Raw genomic sequence first — 15,218 nt, 5'->3', positions numbered from 1 at the left:
ACCAACCCTCATGTGCCCACAAATGATGGAACACACACAGACGCGCACTTTCCCCGAGGCCCAAGCAGAGTAGTTAGGCCAATGGTCATTCATCTGAGACAACGCCTGAACCCCAGCCAGCTCCGGCAAAGTGTGATGCACAATTTCCGCCTGGCTCGGTCTAGTAATTCTTTGATTCAAAGATTCAAACTTACGCAAAAAGATCATGTAATCCGAAATCAAAGAGTCCAAGGATTCAGAGTGTTATATAAGGAAATTGGAACCTTCTCACTAAACAAAGACAAAACCCTGCAGTAATGTGGGTTGTCACAAAAGTACACACGACTGCAGGAGGGATGTGCGGCCCTGATGAACACCGAATGGAAAAAGGCTGAGGATAAAAAAGGAATCTGAGGACACAAAAATTATGGAGATCTGAGAGGGCAAAGATAGAGAGGGGGATAATTAGAGAAAGGGAGAAACAACACAGACACACTCAATGCCCATGCACAATCGCACACACGTAAGCTGCAGGAGCCTGATGCCTGGAAATGCTGCTGTTTGGGATCAGTGTGGTTATATTGTTGTGTAGAAGAATGGGAATGATTTATTCCTCAATAGTCCCAGCATTCAAATTCACAATAACCACCTTGTAAAATTGTGTTTGATAATCACTGTAGTGATGGGTGCTTTGGAAATTGTGTGTAGATTAAATATTAGTTAACAAAAAAGACATTTAAGTAGCTGTATGGTTGGCTTAGTGGGCATGACAGTAGGTCCTCACTCCAGGATCTTAATCACACGGTATTGTTTCTTTCTGTCTTTTGTGCCCGCCTTCTCTACTTTAACCTGTCAATGAGTGCAAAACACAACCCTTTGCTTATTTATTCTGGTTAAGTTATTTATGTAGATTTAGCTGCCATTTGTGTCAGTTATGAAAACACTAAATTAGTAATTGCTGAGATCAGGTTGCATATGTCGATCTTTCAAGTTGCAGCTTGTGGACAAGCTTCACTAGCTCTATATCCTCTGAAAGAAAAAAAAACTGCACTTGTGATTTGAATGCAGAGTGAACAAAATAATTCTAGGAAATGACAATGTCTGAGGTTTACTGTTGTTCAATCAACACAGGACTACACCTATACATTGTAATACTCAGTATGCAACGGCTTACTGAAAGGTGGCTGGTGCTTCTTCTTTGGGTCTTAAAAAATGCCCCATGATCTAGGAATGTTTGCTGTTAAGAAACTTGTTTTTCTGACCTGAGGTATACTGCTACCTGCTTTGGCTCGGGGAGATGTTTCTTATTATACAAATGGAAAGACAAAGTCTGCACAAAACAAACACACACAATAGATTTGAGAGAATAAAGCAGCCTTTCTTATCTCAAAGTACTACTTTTGTATCACATACCCTTGTTCCCGCATTGTGATAACATCTTAAGTGAGCTTAGTTATGCTGTTTTTCAATAGTCTGACAGTGTTTTTGTTTTATCTGGTTTAATTTTCCTTGTATTGTTTTGACTGTATTTTATATTGAAATTGTTGAATTGGAAACTGAAATAAAGTGAAATAGGGAAAAATAAACACAAGACTTAGCTTGAATATTAAAACCACATAATTTGAAGGTGGATAAAAGAAGAATTGTTGGTAATAATCTCAGGAAAGTGTGCACACAGAATTAGTTTTCTTCTGTCAAATAACTTCAGCTAACCTGGAGTTCAATAGAGTTTAAACTTGCAAGCTCATCTGACTGTTCATGCCAATTTATAGACAGGTCTATGTGATTGTTTATGGTTTATAGCCCTAATTTGGTAGTTTCGTCCGTCTTTCCTACGTGTTAATAAAGCAATATTATCAATTAAGAAGTTATTGCTACGAAAAAAGTAAATGTGTGTTTCTCTGAGCCAACATTGTTCTATGAATAACTGAAAGCAGGTCATGGTGTAAAAACTTCCTGCTGCCATTTAAAGCAGACCCGAATGCTTCTATACTCTGTGGCCCAACTTTGCAAACACAGATGTCCAATTTACACGCCCCAGGTTATCTGGCAAGCAGCTTTGAATGACAAGCAACCCACCAACACCTTTGTTCTCACCTATTCCCTACCAGAGAGAGAGGGCATGCCCGGATCCGGTAACTGTTTATTGAACGACCTGAGAGCCTTGTGGCGGCTGCTGCCTTCAAGCAAAGCATTAGCAGTGTGAGAAAGCAGTCGATGAGTCTGCACCCTAACATGTAATTACTCATGAGATGACAACGCCTTTACAAGGGAGGCAAGGCGAAAAAAAAATCAATCATCGTTGAATTACTATCACTGAGTGTCCTGCAAATTACCTGTGCAGAAGAGAAAAAGAAATTACCACGCATTCGATCTCCCGACCTCAACTCTATTCCAAGACAATGGCAGGCGGACAGAAAAAGGAACAAACCTCAAAGGAATCACTTGGAAGGAAGCCAAAGCTAAAAAGCCAGAGCTCTTTTTGTTGTGCATCACTTTAAACTGAGACGCAAACCCAACGGACATTTAGCAGTGATCTCTGAATGGACGCTGGCATTGGATCATAGATATTGTGGAAGTTTGAGAAAAATACTGATGCAGGGGGCACTTTAGGATAACTATGAAGGTGGTACAGTGGGGGTTCAGCTGCTATCTGAACTTACTTGCTAGAAAAGATGGAAAATAGTTGAATTGTTGTGCAATACATGAGTGGTTCTCAACCTTTTTTGGGACATGGAGCACTAAATTGATACTCATTTGATAAGATTTTGCTACAGGGACCTCAACTGAAAAGAGTTTGGTTGTTAGATATGATTAAGACCAGACTTCTAAAGTTGGGTTGCATTGCCGGATGCCAATGGAAGACAGCCATCAACCACTGAGCCCAATATCAATTTAAGACCTCTATTTATCCCCTCCCTCAACAACACTAAAAAATATTTGCAGTGGCACTCATGGAATTTATCGTGCCTCTGTGCACCGTTCATTTTGTGAGCAGTATTGCCACTTTTATCAAAAAATCATGTTTGTGCAAATCCAAGGTGAGTGCATTTATTTCTAATTTAAAAGTTGGACTTTTAACATACACTTCTATGGGAATTGACTCCCTTTTTAGAGCCGGCCTCTAGTGGCCAGTTGGGGAATTGTAGTTTTTTGGCACTTCCACATTGGTTTCACTTTACAGTCCCAGAGGTTTCCATTATACTGAAAATAAATGATTCCCATTTGTCTGGAGACCCCCCTGAGCTCCCTCAAGGACCCCGCTGTAATAGATGACACACAAATCTAAAGAAGCATGACAAAAACTTTCTCTGTGTAACAATGCAGTTACATTTGTGTGACTTGCTCAATTCCTTCAGTGAGTACAGTGAACACTTGAATGTGTTCTTGAGTTAGATGTCACTTGTGTGCATGTTGTGTTCCACATGTTATGGAGTTTCTCAGTAATTTCCAGTATTAGTGTGGCAGAAATGCAGTTATGAAACCCGTCTAACTTTATCTGGTCAAAAAAAAAAAAAAAAAAGCGAAAGACAGCCAACGGCAAAAGAAAGCCAGAGACAGAAGAGATTAACATCACCTGCGCTGGCATTGAACCAAACCAAAACAGCGTGCCAGGTCACGCCAGGAGAGGATGCTGCCCTGTCCTCGTAGAGGCATGTGACTGGGAGCATGCTGTAGGGCTGCTGAGACATAGGGCTGAGAAGTGAAAGGGATCAACTCCTATTTGTTTGCTCCTTACCATTGGGTAGCATCAGCGTTTTTTTGCTTTTCTTTTTTCGAGTGTTTGAAAAAACTAAGCTATGCACTGTAGCATTTCTGGACTCATTTCTGTTCACATTAGCTCCACATCTGGTCATATAACACAATTCAATCTTCAACATTATTCTACATCTGTTTCTGTCCAATTATGTCTTGCTGCTGAGGCGCAATTTTACCTCAGAGATCAATGAAGTTTCGTATTATCTTTTGTCATCCCAACTTCTCCTCGCCTCAACTGCCACTTTGTGCCCATGTTGCTTCCCTGTGCGTCTGCTCTGTTTGACTGAGTGAAATTGAAGAGTGGGTAATAGGGAACAAGGAAACAAAGGTGGCCTCTCTTAAGCTGGCTGGCAATGTAGACACAGATATCAAAGACCAGGAGAGCCAACTCAATTTAATGGACTGTTAAGTAGAAACGGGAGAGGATTTTTTCCTTCCTTCCTTCTCTGTCTCTTACCCTTTCTCCCGCTCTCTCACCTAGCTAGCTGAGCGGCACATCTCTGTTCCAAATGAAGGGAGTGCCTGAGCCTCCAAATGGAGCGGGCTCTGTTTGATGACCCTATTTGTATTCTGCTGCTGTGCTGCTTCTGCTGACCTGGGAATGAGAGATACAGGCAGGCAGCAGCTTTATCTGGCCAACAGGCCACCCTTGGTTTCTGCCTCTATCCTCTCCTCGCTCGCCCACCGACCAAATGCCTCTTGGTGCTTTTCAATCCCTTCCCTGAAACGAAGCAGCCAGATGTTGCACAGTTAATGCCTCTTGCAAGACAAAAGATCCAAGCTCGGCGTGCTCCTCTCCTGTGGAGTCAGGTGTGAAGGCTTGAAAGCAGAGGAGCTGTTTGAGAATTGTTTTGCCACAGGAGCATAGTGTGTGCCAGCTAATGCTACGGCATGCCTCTTTCAGACCGCAGGCAAATTCAATTTGTTTCTCAAACCAGATATTTAAGACAGAATGTCCGCACTGTTCTTTGCAAGTGATCAGATGTGATTTGTGGACATCATTAACCAATCTACATGGGTGCTAATGGAATATAGCCAAGCTAGTGACATAGTTTCCCAGCGCAGTAGCATGAGAAATGGAGGTCCATCATTTAAAACTCTGAACATTCGCACTCAAGTCGCACAGAACTCCTCCATCCGGGACTTCACTTTCACAGGTGTGTGGTGTCATTAGTGTGGTGCACTGACTGGTTGGAACATGTATGTCTAGTCCTTGGGATCTTTGATGATGATAGGTGGTTCGCCAATTTAATAAGTTGATGAGGACGTATAGCAGGCTCTGTGGCTGTCTTGTGGTGCAAAAGATGTTTTGAAATCTGAATTGAGTGGCCAGAGCATCAAGTCTGACAGGCATATGTAGAATTCTGATTGAATTGCATTTCAAACAACCTCCAAATGTGGTTTGGATCTAACTAATCTTACTGTCCAGACTTCCTAAAATAAATCTTGATACAATCTTGACATGCCCAAAAAACTAATTTGGACTTTGTGGACTGTTTTGAAGCCTCAAGTTTGATATGTGGCCATTGCTATCTTGGATTTTTGCAACCAGTGCATTTTACTCAAAATGGGACAATAATTTTACAAAATGAACAACATGCTATATTGAAGAAGCCTTGAAACAAGTGATCGAAAAATGGAAAGGAAAATGTTTACTGTGCTAATACAGCTAGAAGTAGGACGATTTTCTCATAGGCTTCTATACAACCAGACTTCTTTTTGCAACCAGTGGAGTTGCTCCCTGCCACGAGAAGAATGCAGTTTTAACTTCCACATTGGCTTCATTTTTCATCCCCTGTTGCTTGGTCTAAAAGCAGCTTAGTCTTCGTAGATGTTTTACCCAGAAGAACAAGAGACAGTGACTTGTTTTACATTCTTGGTGGTGCCCTTTGACAAATAGGTGGTGTCCAGCGGTTTTAAAACTATAATTTCACCCTAACTCCTGCAGAAATGTATCAGACAAAGGAATATAAGCGGCAGTACCTGTGGGGAAGTGTTCATTGACTGGCCAGTTGTCCACCTGCAAGGTGGCGTTACCCCCGTTCCTGGTGAATCGGACCAAATGGTATTTGCCATCATTTACCATTGTTGTTGTCTCCTTTACACTGATGTCCACTGTCCCAATGTTGAATGTCACACCTACTTTGCCTTGCTCCTAGAAAAGACACAAAGAAAACAAGAGCACAAGAAGTTAGTGGTCTGATTCCAGCATTGGATGAACCAAAATCTTTCAACACAGTGCTTTTCCTGAAGTGGCAATTGGCACCAATACACAGAGCTCTATCTCTCAATAAAGCAAATTTGAAAATTTGAACTGCTACTGTGCCATGATTCCACCTATTGTTGTGCAGTAACGAATTAATTATACAATAAACTAACTGTAAAAAGTTCAATAAAGCTACTTGGATGAATGCCCTCGGCTGGTGCTAATGGTGAACTACTCAGAGAACCTGAGGACGCCAGCGCTACGCTTCATTATACCACTGTAATGTGATGAAAATAGGCTGCCAGCAGAGATTGTAATGATGAGTAATGCTCCCTGCAGCCTGTCACTGCAAAACTGGCAGGACAGATGCCTTTTCTGCTGCCGTCCTTACAAAACTGTATGAATACCATATGTTTTGTTTAGCTCCTAATGCTAAGGCAGTTTTAGCGCCTCCATAAATTGTGATGCCTCCTCATCATTTCCTGACTCCTCTCTCCTCGACCCCACTAATTTTCATGAGCTGCCACTGTGTTTTATTGTGAATGCTTGCGTATTCATGGGCATGTAGGCGTTACAAGCAAAAGGTTTTAAAGCGGAGGAAGGGCTTGAGTGAGTGGAGAAGAGGAAGGGCTGTGTTTTCTGTGTCATTTGTTTTAATCCCCCACTGGGAATCTCTCAGTGTAATTACCTACTTTAGAAGCCCTGAGCAGAGGGACCGTTTCTCATAACAAAACCAAAATTAAGAAGACTTGCACAGGGGGCAGACATATTGTTAACTGATCAGCTGAGACACTGCCCTGCATGGCTAACTGTTACAATTCAGACCTCAATAATGTCAAGCTGAGTTTAACACTGCTCCTCTGAGCTAAAGCATTGCAAGAGTGCGACAACTTAAATGACACTCCACTTAATACCATGGGAGAGCACTTAATCAGGCCAACCTACACTTAACACAGTCCTTCATGCTTTTACATCCTCAGATATTATCCACCTCAAAGAATATAATATCAATATAGCACAGGATTATTATATCCAGCTGCAGTGTACAGTAATAAATGAAGTGTGTCATTTTATTGGTACCGGCATGACCTTAGACTTAAGTTTTGTTCTCTGGCAACACATTTACTCAGTTAGTTTCATCTACTCTTCAGCATTTTTCATAAAATAAATAAATATGAGAACACGGAACAAATATGAACTTTTAAATCAAGTTTGTTCCTACATTTCTGCGCCTAAAGTAGAGCACCTAGAAAACCTTGGAAAGCAGCAGACAGCTCTTTTTTTATTTCTCTAAATTAGGATACTGTTTTTGTTTCTTAGTAAGTGTTCTTGTCTTAATTCAAGGTGTAGTGAATCCAACAGAAAGGTCATCTTTCTTTAAAGTTTTTAAGGGAGTAGAAAGTTGTCCAAAGTACGCAGTAAAATGACTTTGTGTGCATGGAAGCTGCAGTGACGGTGCATACTGTATTCAATGCCTCCGTTGTACAGTTAAAACACCTTTGTCTATTCATAAAAAGAGATGCGGTGCTTGAGACCATAATGCTAGGAGAGACCCGGCGGCTCTCGACTAATAATGGAAAAAGAATGTCACCGACAACATGAGAAAGCCATCTCCTAAAAGCCAAGGTAGGGCTCAGAGTGGGAGCCAGACGAGCAGAATATCTGAATGCGCACTTAACGTCTCTGTCGGAGAGGCTGTAAATGGGCTCTTAATTTAAGTAGTTGTCATTAAAACTTAGAGCAACAGACAATAAAAGTGTGTGTGCACAAGTGTTCGGGCACACTTGCTGCTTATCTAGCGGCAAATACACATAATCCATGCACCTGGACAGGCTAAGGTGAGCACACGCAGAAATATGTTGATGATTTAATGTGACAAGGTGTTGTTCAGCGAGTGTGTTGTACCGTGAAAAATACTACTAAGGCATCGTGGCTCTCCTGACTAATGACAGGACCTTTCTCTGGTACGAAGAAGAAGAAAAAACACTATGTCTGACGGCCTGAGCGCATACAAAGCACAGACAGACACATCAGCGCTAGTACATCTACTGTGACCTTCAGAGGCTCTGGCAGCCTCGGCTCTCCTGTGTAGTCGCATCAAAGCCACATCAGCGACCCACTAATACCTACAAACAAAGACAGATCGTCACCCCCCTGGCCCTGGTACAAACAAACAACAAAACACAACAATTGTACACCTCTGTAACTGTTGCGGAGTGCCTCCGGGCAGTGTGCAGAGGGGGACTGTGTGTGGTAACGCACCGCTCTCCTCTCCTCCCGTCTTCTTCTGCACTACTCCTGGTGTCCGGCTACCCTCCCGCCACCGCCACCCACCTGCCAGCCCACCCCCCTGCGCTGCAGCAATGTTTGATTGACAGATCCAATTACGTTTTTTATTGGCCTGTCGCTTGCGAGGCGGGAAGGCACTTCATTGTCTCCTGAGCAAAGGGGAAAAATGGCTATTGTTCTCTTAGTGGAAAAGATGATGGCCACTATTCCAGGCGTAAACAAATGATGCGCGGAGAATCACTTTCAAACTTACACACACTCCAATGCAAACACACACACAGAAAGTCATAGAGGGTAACCTTGCTCTACAGAGGCTTTGTTTCAGGAGCGTCACATGGCAAAATATATAAAGCAGTGCAGCTAGGGAGCACTTTTTTTATTATTATTGAAATTACTTATAAAAGACAATGAGGACTCTTTTAACAACTGAATCCACAAGACACCTTAAAAAACATGTATTACCATGACACACAGACACTAAGACAAGGAAAGAAGGCTGAGCTCTCCCATTGGGGCAAAGAGCATGGCTGGCATCCAATACTCCCATGGAGGTTGGTGGTGTGAGGCTGGTGGGGTGGGGGTATGGGTTATCATGAGGGATGATGATGCTAAGAAATCTTTCACTCAAAGTCAGAAATCCAGTCCAGCATCACCACCCCAGTCAAAATCATTGTTTATACTCATTTTGCTCATTATCATATTCTTTATTTAGGCAAATAGCACTAAAAGTTCCTGGCTAAGAGTTTGGTCTTTAAACCTGTTCACAAAGCTTCTGAGACCCACTTTTACCAAGGATTTGTTACAACTCTCACTGGCCGTGTTTTAATTAAAGTTGAATCTAATTTTGAAGCGAAATTTTGAAATGTCGCAATACAGAAAATGCGGGATTTTTAGGGATGTTTCCATCAATTGGTTAAGATCGAATAAACAGAGCTGCATTAAAGTACTTTGGTCAGAAGATGGCAGAGTAATGTATTACTGTAGGCTAATCCATCAGGATACAGTAGAAGAATAAGAGATTGAGCAAGAGAGTAAAAAAAAAAAAGAAGAGAGATTGCTAATCGTACGACTTTGGCCAGCCACAAGAGAAAAAACGTCTTCAGAAATTAGATTCAACTGGGCAACTTATAATTGTTCTTTCATGTCAGAGTGAAAACAGCTGATCAGCCATGAGTTAAATGTTTGCTACTTCAGGCATTTTTGAAAGTTTTATCTAATTTTGGTGTTCCATCAAGCTTTTCTCATAGGAACCTTCAAAATGCGTTGATGGAACTAGCGACTTATGAGTCCTTTGGACTACAGCTTACTTTTCACAGATATAAAGCTTTAAGAGTCTTAAAATGACGACTATCGGTCTTTTTTCAGGAATTACATTGGCACTCAGTATCTCCGGTAAAATATTAATTAGTCAAGCATTTTTCAGCCATTGGACTGATTTACAAAAGTCCATATGTGTACCAATCATATCATGTATCTCGCACAGCTGGGCATAATGCTTCAATATTAAGTCCCATTGATCTGCAGTAAGAGGTGATCTAATCTCATTAGGTGGGGATAGTGCTGTCAAGGAGGGCTAGGCTTAATAACTTATATTATATCTGAAATAGTTCCTTCCACAGCAGCTGCATTCCTCAATTTGCCATCAAGGACACGTTTAGAACACATTATAAGCACTCTAAATATGATATTACAGTAGGGGAAATGGTAATATCGTGGCATGATGTGCTAAAGCCCTTTTATAGTCTGACATGTTCCCACACTTTGTATTTAATGCCAATCAGCAATGCCGACTGTTGCACCGCTATAGGAATAGAATGAGATTATGTTGGCAGTTTGCTTGTGCGTCACTTATGTGTACAGTATGTGTGGGCATGTTGTGTTCACGCTCTGTGTAACTAAGACTGATAAATGTAATTCCAGCAAGCAACGCAGGCACCCCCCTCCCCCCTCCCCCCTCCATCTCCTCCTCCGCGAGCTGGCCCTGGCTTGGCACGAGGAGCTCCAGCGGGTCCCACGTGACCCGGCACACACTGACATCAGTAATCAGGCCCGCCACAATCCAATTCAGGGCCGATCAATGCCTCCAACACATGCAGCGCCCCGGGCAGAGTGAAAAGAGAGAGAATCACTCAAAGCAGTGGTGGGCGATCCTGCAGACCGCCATCACAGACAGCCCTTAACAGACAGATGCTGTACAGGGGACAAGCCGCTCACAATAGACCCCATCCCCTGCTCGCTGAATGGTCATTCTGCTAAGCCACAGGCCTCAGACAGATATAGACATTTGAAAGCCATTTTGTGGAGGTGAGATGGGTAGAATTAGCACATTTAGCTCTGCTGGGAGAAAAAAAGCTGACAAAAGAGGTTTGGAAACAGAGAAAGAAATGGAGAAATGTATGTGGTTATGCGCATATAAGAGGATGTACATTGAAAGGTCAGATAATGATATTAAATTGGGAGTTTTTCCCCCGACAAAAGGTATTGCATTGCAATCAAAATCTTGATTGAAATCTGGTACGGACACAGAGTAGTTGTAGCGGGACGACTCCAGTGGATCTATATAAAGTCTCAATTGGGAGGGAGAAGATCTGATATCAAGAATGTGAACATGTCCCAAGGTGGGAGTTTAGGTTACATACCCCCTCTTTCATCTGACATCAGTGCTAAAGGAGGCTTTTGTGGTCAGGGGCCATCAAAAGTGGATCATAGAAGCAGTGGAAGTAGAATCAATAGAGTGGAGAAGCTAGGACAACGTGAGGCGCGGTGGATTGATGCACCTGGCCTTCACAGTGCCAAAGCCATTTATTGTCAGTAATTGACAGAGATAACTCATAGACGGCGCAGTGATTTGTAGCTGTCTGTTCTTGTGCGCATCAGGCTCCAGAGTCAGAAATTTGCTAAAGGGTAGGATGTTAGAGGCTGTTGAGGAGCGCTTTGTGTGTGTGCTGGCCTTTAGTGCAAGTCATTTCTTCATGTACAGAATGTACTGACAACTCGACAGGCCCGAGGCTGGGCAAGAGCCCGGCATATTTGCTGCGGTCTTGAAATCGTGTAATGCTATTTGTGAAATTGAAAGCCCTAATTACAGAAATGATGTCTCTATTTCCACGATGAATTAAAAGGATCAGTCATACAAAGCAAATATACAATGTGTGACCAGACAAGTTGTGAAACTGGATCAAACCTTAATGTGAACCTTGATTAATCCAGACCCTGCTATAGACACACCTCTGACTTAATCTGATAGTGATAGTATGACCTCAGAATTAAGCTTTTAAAAAATATATTTCAGCTTTTATATAAAACATATTTTGGCATCTCGCTATGCAGATTGTTTTGATTTTATTCATCCAGGTTTTGGCTCATCTGTTTCTGAGATTTCTGCCTTCGGCCTAAATTGATGGAGGTAAATGGAGTACATGTCTGGTGATATTCTGTATTTTTATTATTGTCACCAAATAAATAAAATGGAGTGATGGTTAGTTAGTTCACCACCCCAGCATCTCGACGTTGTTTTTTAAATAATCACTCCCGAATATCTCATGTAAATGTCTGTAGAGAGTGATGAGTCTCTTATTATGTTCTGCTGTTGCAATACACATTTCAAACATGACTTGTCTGACTGAACTAACAGTCAGACACTTTGTGCCATAAAGCTTGTATTGAAAATAGCCATTATAGTTTATTTTTGAAAAAATCCCACATAAACTTTACTGCTCAAGTAAAAAAATCATTAGAGCAAAAATGGTCCCCAACAAATGAAGTCTTGACTTCTGTTTCTTTTACGTTTGCTAGAAACTAAAGTGCCCAGCTGTTAAAAAAGACTTAACATTTTAAAATGTGATTTATTTACACATTTACATCCTCAGTAGAATCAGTGGACTGAGAGCTGACTGCCAAAGACAGGGTGGAGGAGTTGAAAGTATCTAGAGATGGACTAAAATGAACGATTTTGAAGTTACTTTGGTCCAGAAGAAAAATACATACATACATATATAACACCGGCATTAGTCCTCAATTTGTGGTGCTCGCAGCACTGAATAAGTACACTGAAAAACTTGAAAGGCAATGTGTCTGACTAAAAACAATGTCCCTGCTACTCTGGATAATCCACAGAGTGCACTGTCAGGAAGTTTCATAGGGGCTATTTCTTTGATAGAGAGTCTTTTCTTTGAAAACCTGGCACAGAAAGTTCTGTGGGTTAGAGTAACAAGGCCAAAGATTCTGAAAGTTGCAACTTTTTAAATATCATTCTTCCATTCTGTGGCATTGTTAATGGCAGCAGAATATCAGAGATGGATATCTGAAAAGGTGGGCAAAGAAACCAAAACTATCTGCATGACTAGATGCTACAATTGATTAAAAAAAAGGGGGTTTATTCTATAATTTGAATGAACTGACTTTTTAAAAAAATGTATAATACTTAACTTTCAGCAATAAAATGTCTTAAAATGACTACACCTATAGTTTTTTACTTGTGTAATGATATTATCTCAAATGTAGGAAAAAAATTTAATTTTAATCATGTTAATGGTCTGTTTTATTTGATGCACTGTCAGAATTTGTGCCAGAAGCTGTCTTATAGTGACTTTTATTCAATTAAGCCCAATTTTTACGATAAACTTTTTAGATCTTAATAGTTGTTAACTTTGTATTTTAACCAGGTGAAGGATTTTAGTCAGCTGAATCCTTAGTTATGAGAGAAACAAGCTGAGCAAATGTAAATTGCATATCGGGATGCAGCCCCTCCGTCACTTCCTGCACCAAAGAAACACTTAGTTTTAAGTGAAACTGCTTTATTCAGTGTTTTTAGTGCTCATGGTCCGTTTGTTTTTCTGTAAAAAAAAACCCTGAACGATGAACACTAATGGAATCTAAACTAGGAGAAGCTGGCTGAGTGACGGCAATGGTGATGATGACGCTACTTCACAAAATCATCATATCCGTCTTTCCTTCTTGCCTTGACTGAGAGCCCCCTAGTGGCAGAAAATTGGACCGTGTGCCTTTAAGTAGGTTGTGCAGTTGTCGGCTTTGGATGGTCCTGAAAGGGACATAAAGTTATGAAAGGGATATGAAGTCTTGAAAGAATAAAGAAGTAGGAGAAATATATATTTTAATGTCATGAATAAAGCACATCTGAGTGTATATGCAGCTGCTCATAGCACTGATGCATGCATAGTGCTGCTGACAGACAAGAACCTCAGAAAGACACTAATTTTGGAAAGATATAGTCTACAGTGGGACTGAATAAAACACTGCAGACACGCTTTTACTTTCTCATATTAGAAGCGGAGGCTGTACAGTCTTAATGCACTATTCAAATAAACATTTCTCTGAAAACTGTGAAACTCCATTAATCATTAATTGGCTGAAACGTTCATTCAGACATTCATAATCGGCTGCAGAGCTGTTGTGAGAGGCGACGTGGGAGGATACAAGGCGCAGAAGCCTGGTGCCTCTGAAATATTGATCACACCTAAAAGAACCCAGAGGTCTAACACAGGCTATATTTCACACCTGAGAGAGCCAGAACAGCTTCATCGAATGGACAAGAACAAAATGGCTTCCACCTCGCTTTACTTAGTGCTACAGTAGGTAATTGCTAGGGTAATACTAGCGAGTCCATTAGCCAGTTGGTTAATGCACACGAGTGCCAGCTAATGTTAGCCCAGACTGAAGAGGAAGAGTCATTGCATTTTTAATATAAACACAAGCAGCAGCGTTGCCGGGGAAGGTAATGGCTTTGACTCCTGTGCTCGGGCTCAATGTCAAACTCTGAGCCTCGCTCTTTGATCCTCTGCCGCAGAATATGAATCGCGCAGGGTCAGCCTTATCAATTATTTACAACCACTCTTTCTCTATTTCCTGTTTGTCCGCTCTTGTGGCTGTAACTTGCCCTGACACTAATGGCGGACGGCCTGGTGAAAACATTTATCAATGTTACCGCAGAGTCCTCTCCAGCTCTATACTATCAATTTCAGGCTTTTGGAACTTAGAGTACTGACACTGCACTGATCCTAATCATCACTACTATACTTTACTGCGTGTGTCTTGGCTGCATTGTCTCAGTAAAGCCACTGTCCCTGAAATAACCTTTGGTTGCTGCATTCTGTACTGACGATGAATCTGTAGCTAATTTCAACAACAATCGACCAATTTAGCTCTTCGGTCGGTCCACCAGCATGGTGAGCTGCGTCCTCTGGGCTGGGCTTGTTTACTACATTGTCCTCTGTGAACTGGCACTACATTGCTGTACAACTGTTTATTGTATAGTCTACCTTACAACTGTCCATTTTTTATTTAGTGAGAAAACATTAACCCATTCAGCTTATTAATATTTCAATGACATACTGTTTATATTGGTATTGGTGTATTATTTATTTTAAGATCCTTAACCCCACAACCCACTGGTGGGTTTAAAGGCAAGTTTTCTTTAAAAAATAAAACATTTATCATAGCCTGAAACTATAAGAACAGAACTTTTGGTTGGATTTTTGTACTTGAATGGATCATCTGTAATGAAAGCTTCTGTCAAAAAAAGCTTAGCTAAGCTTTAAGTAATGATATTTTTCTCAAAATCGCAGTCTCATTTAGGAAACGTACCATAAATTAACTGTTTGGACTAACCAGGACATTAAATTCTGCACACCTCATAACAACTGTTGATTCATGTGACAAAATTTAGCAAAGCTTTACAATGAATTACAGGCTTTTTACACAGACCAGAGAGGACAGGAGAGGAGAGGACAAGAGAGGTTGTAGGTAGAAATAAAAATGTAAATACACGGTTGCCCATAAAAATGGAATAATTTAGTTAAGAATAAATCACATTGTCACAATCATTTCATGGAAAGGGGTCAAAAATATTTTATTCCAACTTTATGAGCAACCGTGTAGTTCAATATGTATCAATATGTATAACTTGTTGATCCCATTTTTTCCCCCAATATTGGTAAAACTTGTGGGCACATGGAAAAAGTATGTA

At 41.1% G+C, this 15,218-nt stretch overlaps 1 protein-coding gene across 4 annotated transcripts in view; it reads right to left on the bottom strand.

The window, feature by feature from the left end:
• Window positions 1-15,218, bottom strand: part of nrxn3b (neurexin 3b) — a 367,630-nt gene that overhangs the window by 48,311 nt on the left and 304,101 nt on the right. For all 4 annotated transcript variants that reach the window (XM_059356778.1, XM_059356779.1, XM_059356776.1 and 1 more), the window contains one exon: window positions 5,722-5,893. In XM_059356778.1, coding sequence (XP_059212761.1) covers window positions 5,722-5,893 — 172 coding nt within the window. The remainder of the gene's footprint in view (window positions 1-5,721; window positions 5,894-15,218) is intronic.

The sequence above is a fragment of the Centropristis striata genome, chromosome 18 (genome assembly GCF_030273125.1).
Source record: "Centropristis striata isolate RG_2023a ecotype Rhode Island chromosome 18, C.striata_1.0, whole genome shotgun sequence".
NCBI classification, from domain to species: domain Eukaryota; kingdom Metazoa; phylum Chordata; class Actinopteri; order Perciformes; family Serranidae; genus Centropristis; species Centropristis striata.
The sequence above is the reverse complement of the archived record's forward strand: the minus strand, read 5'-3'. Positions and strand labels throughout refer to the sequence as shown.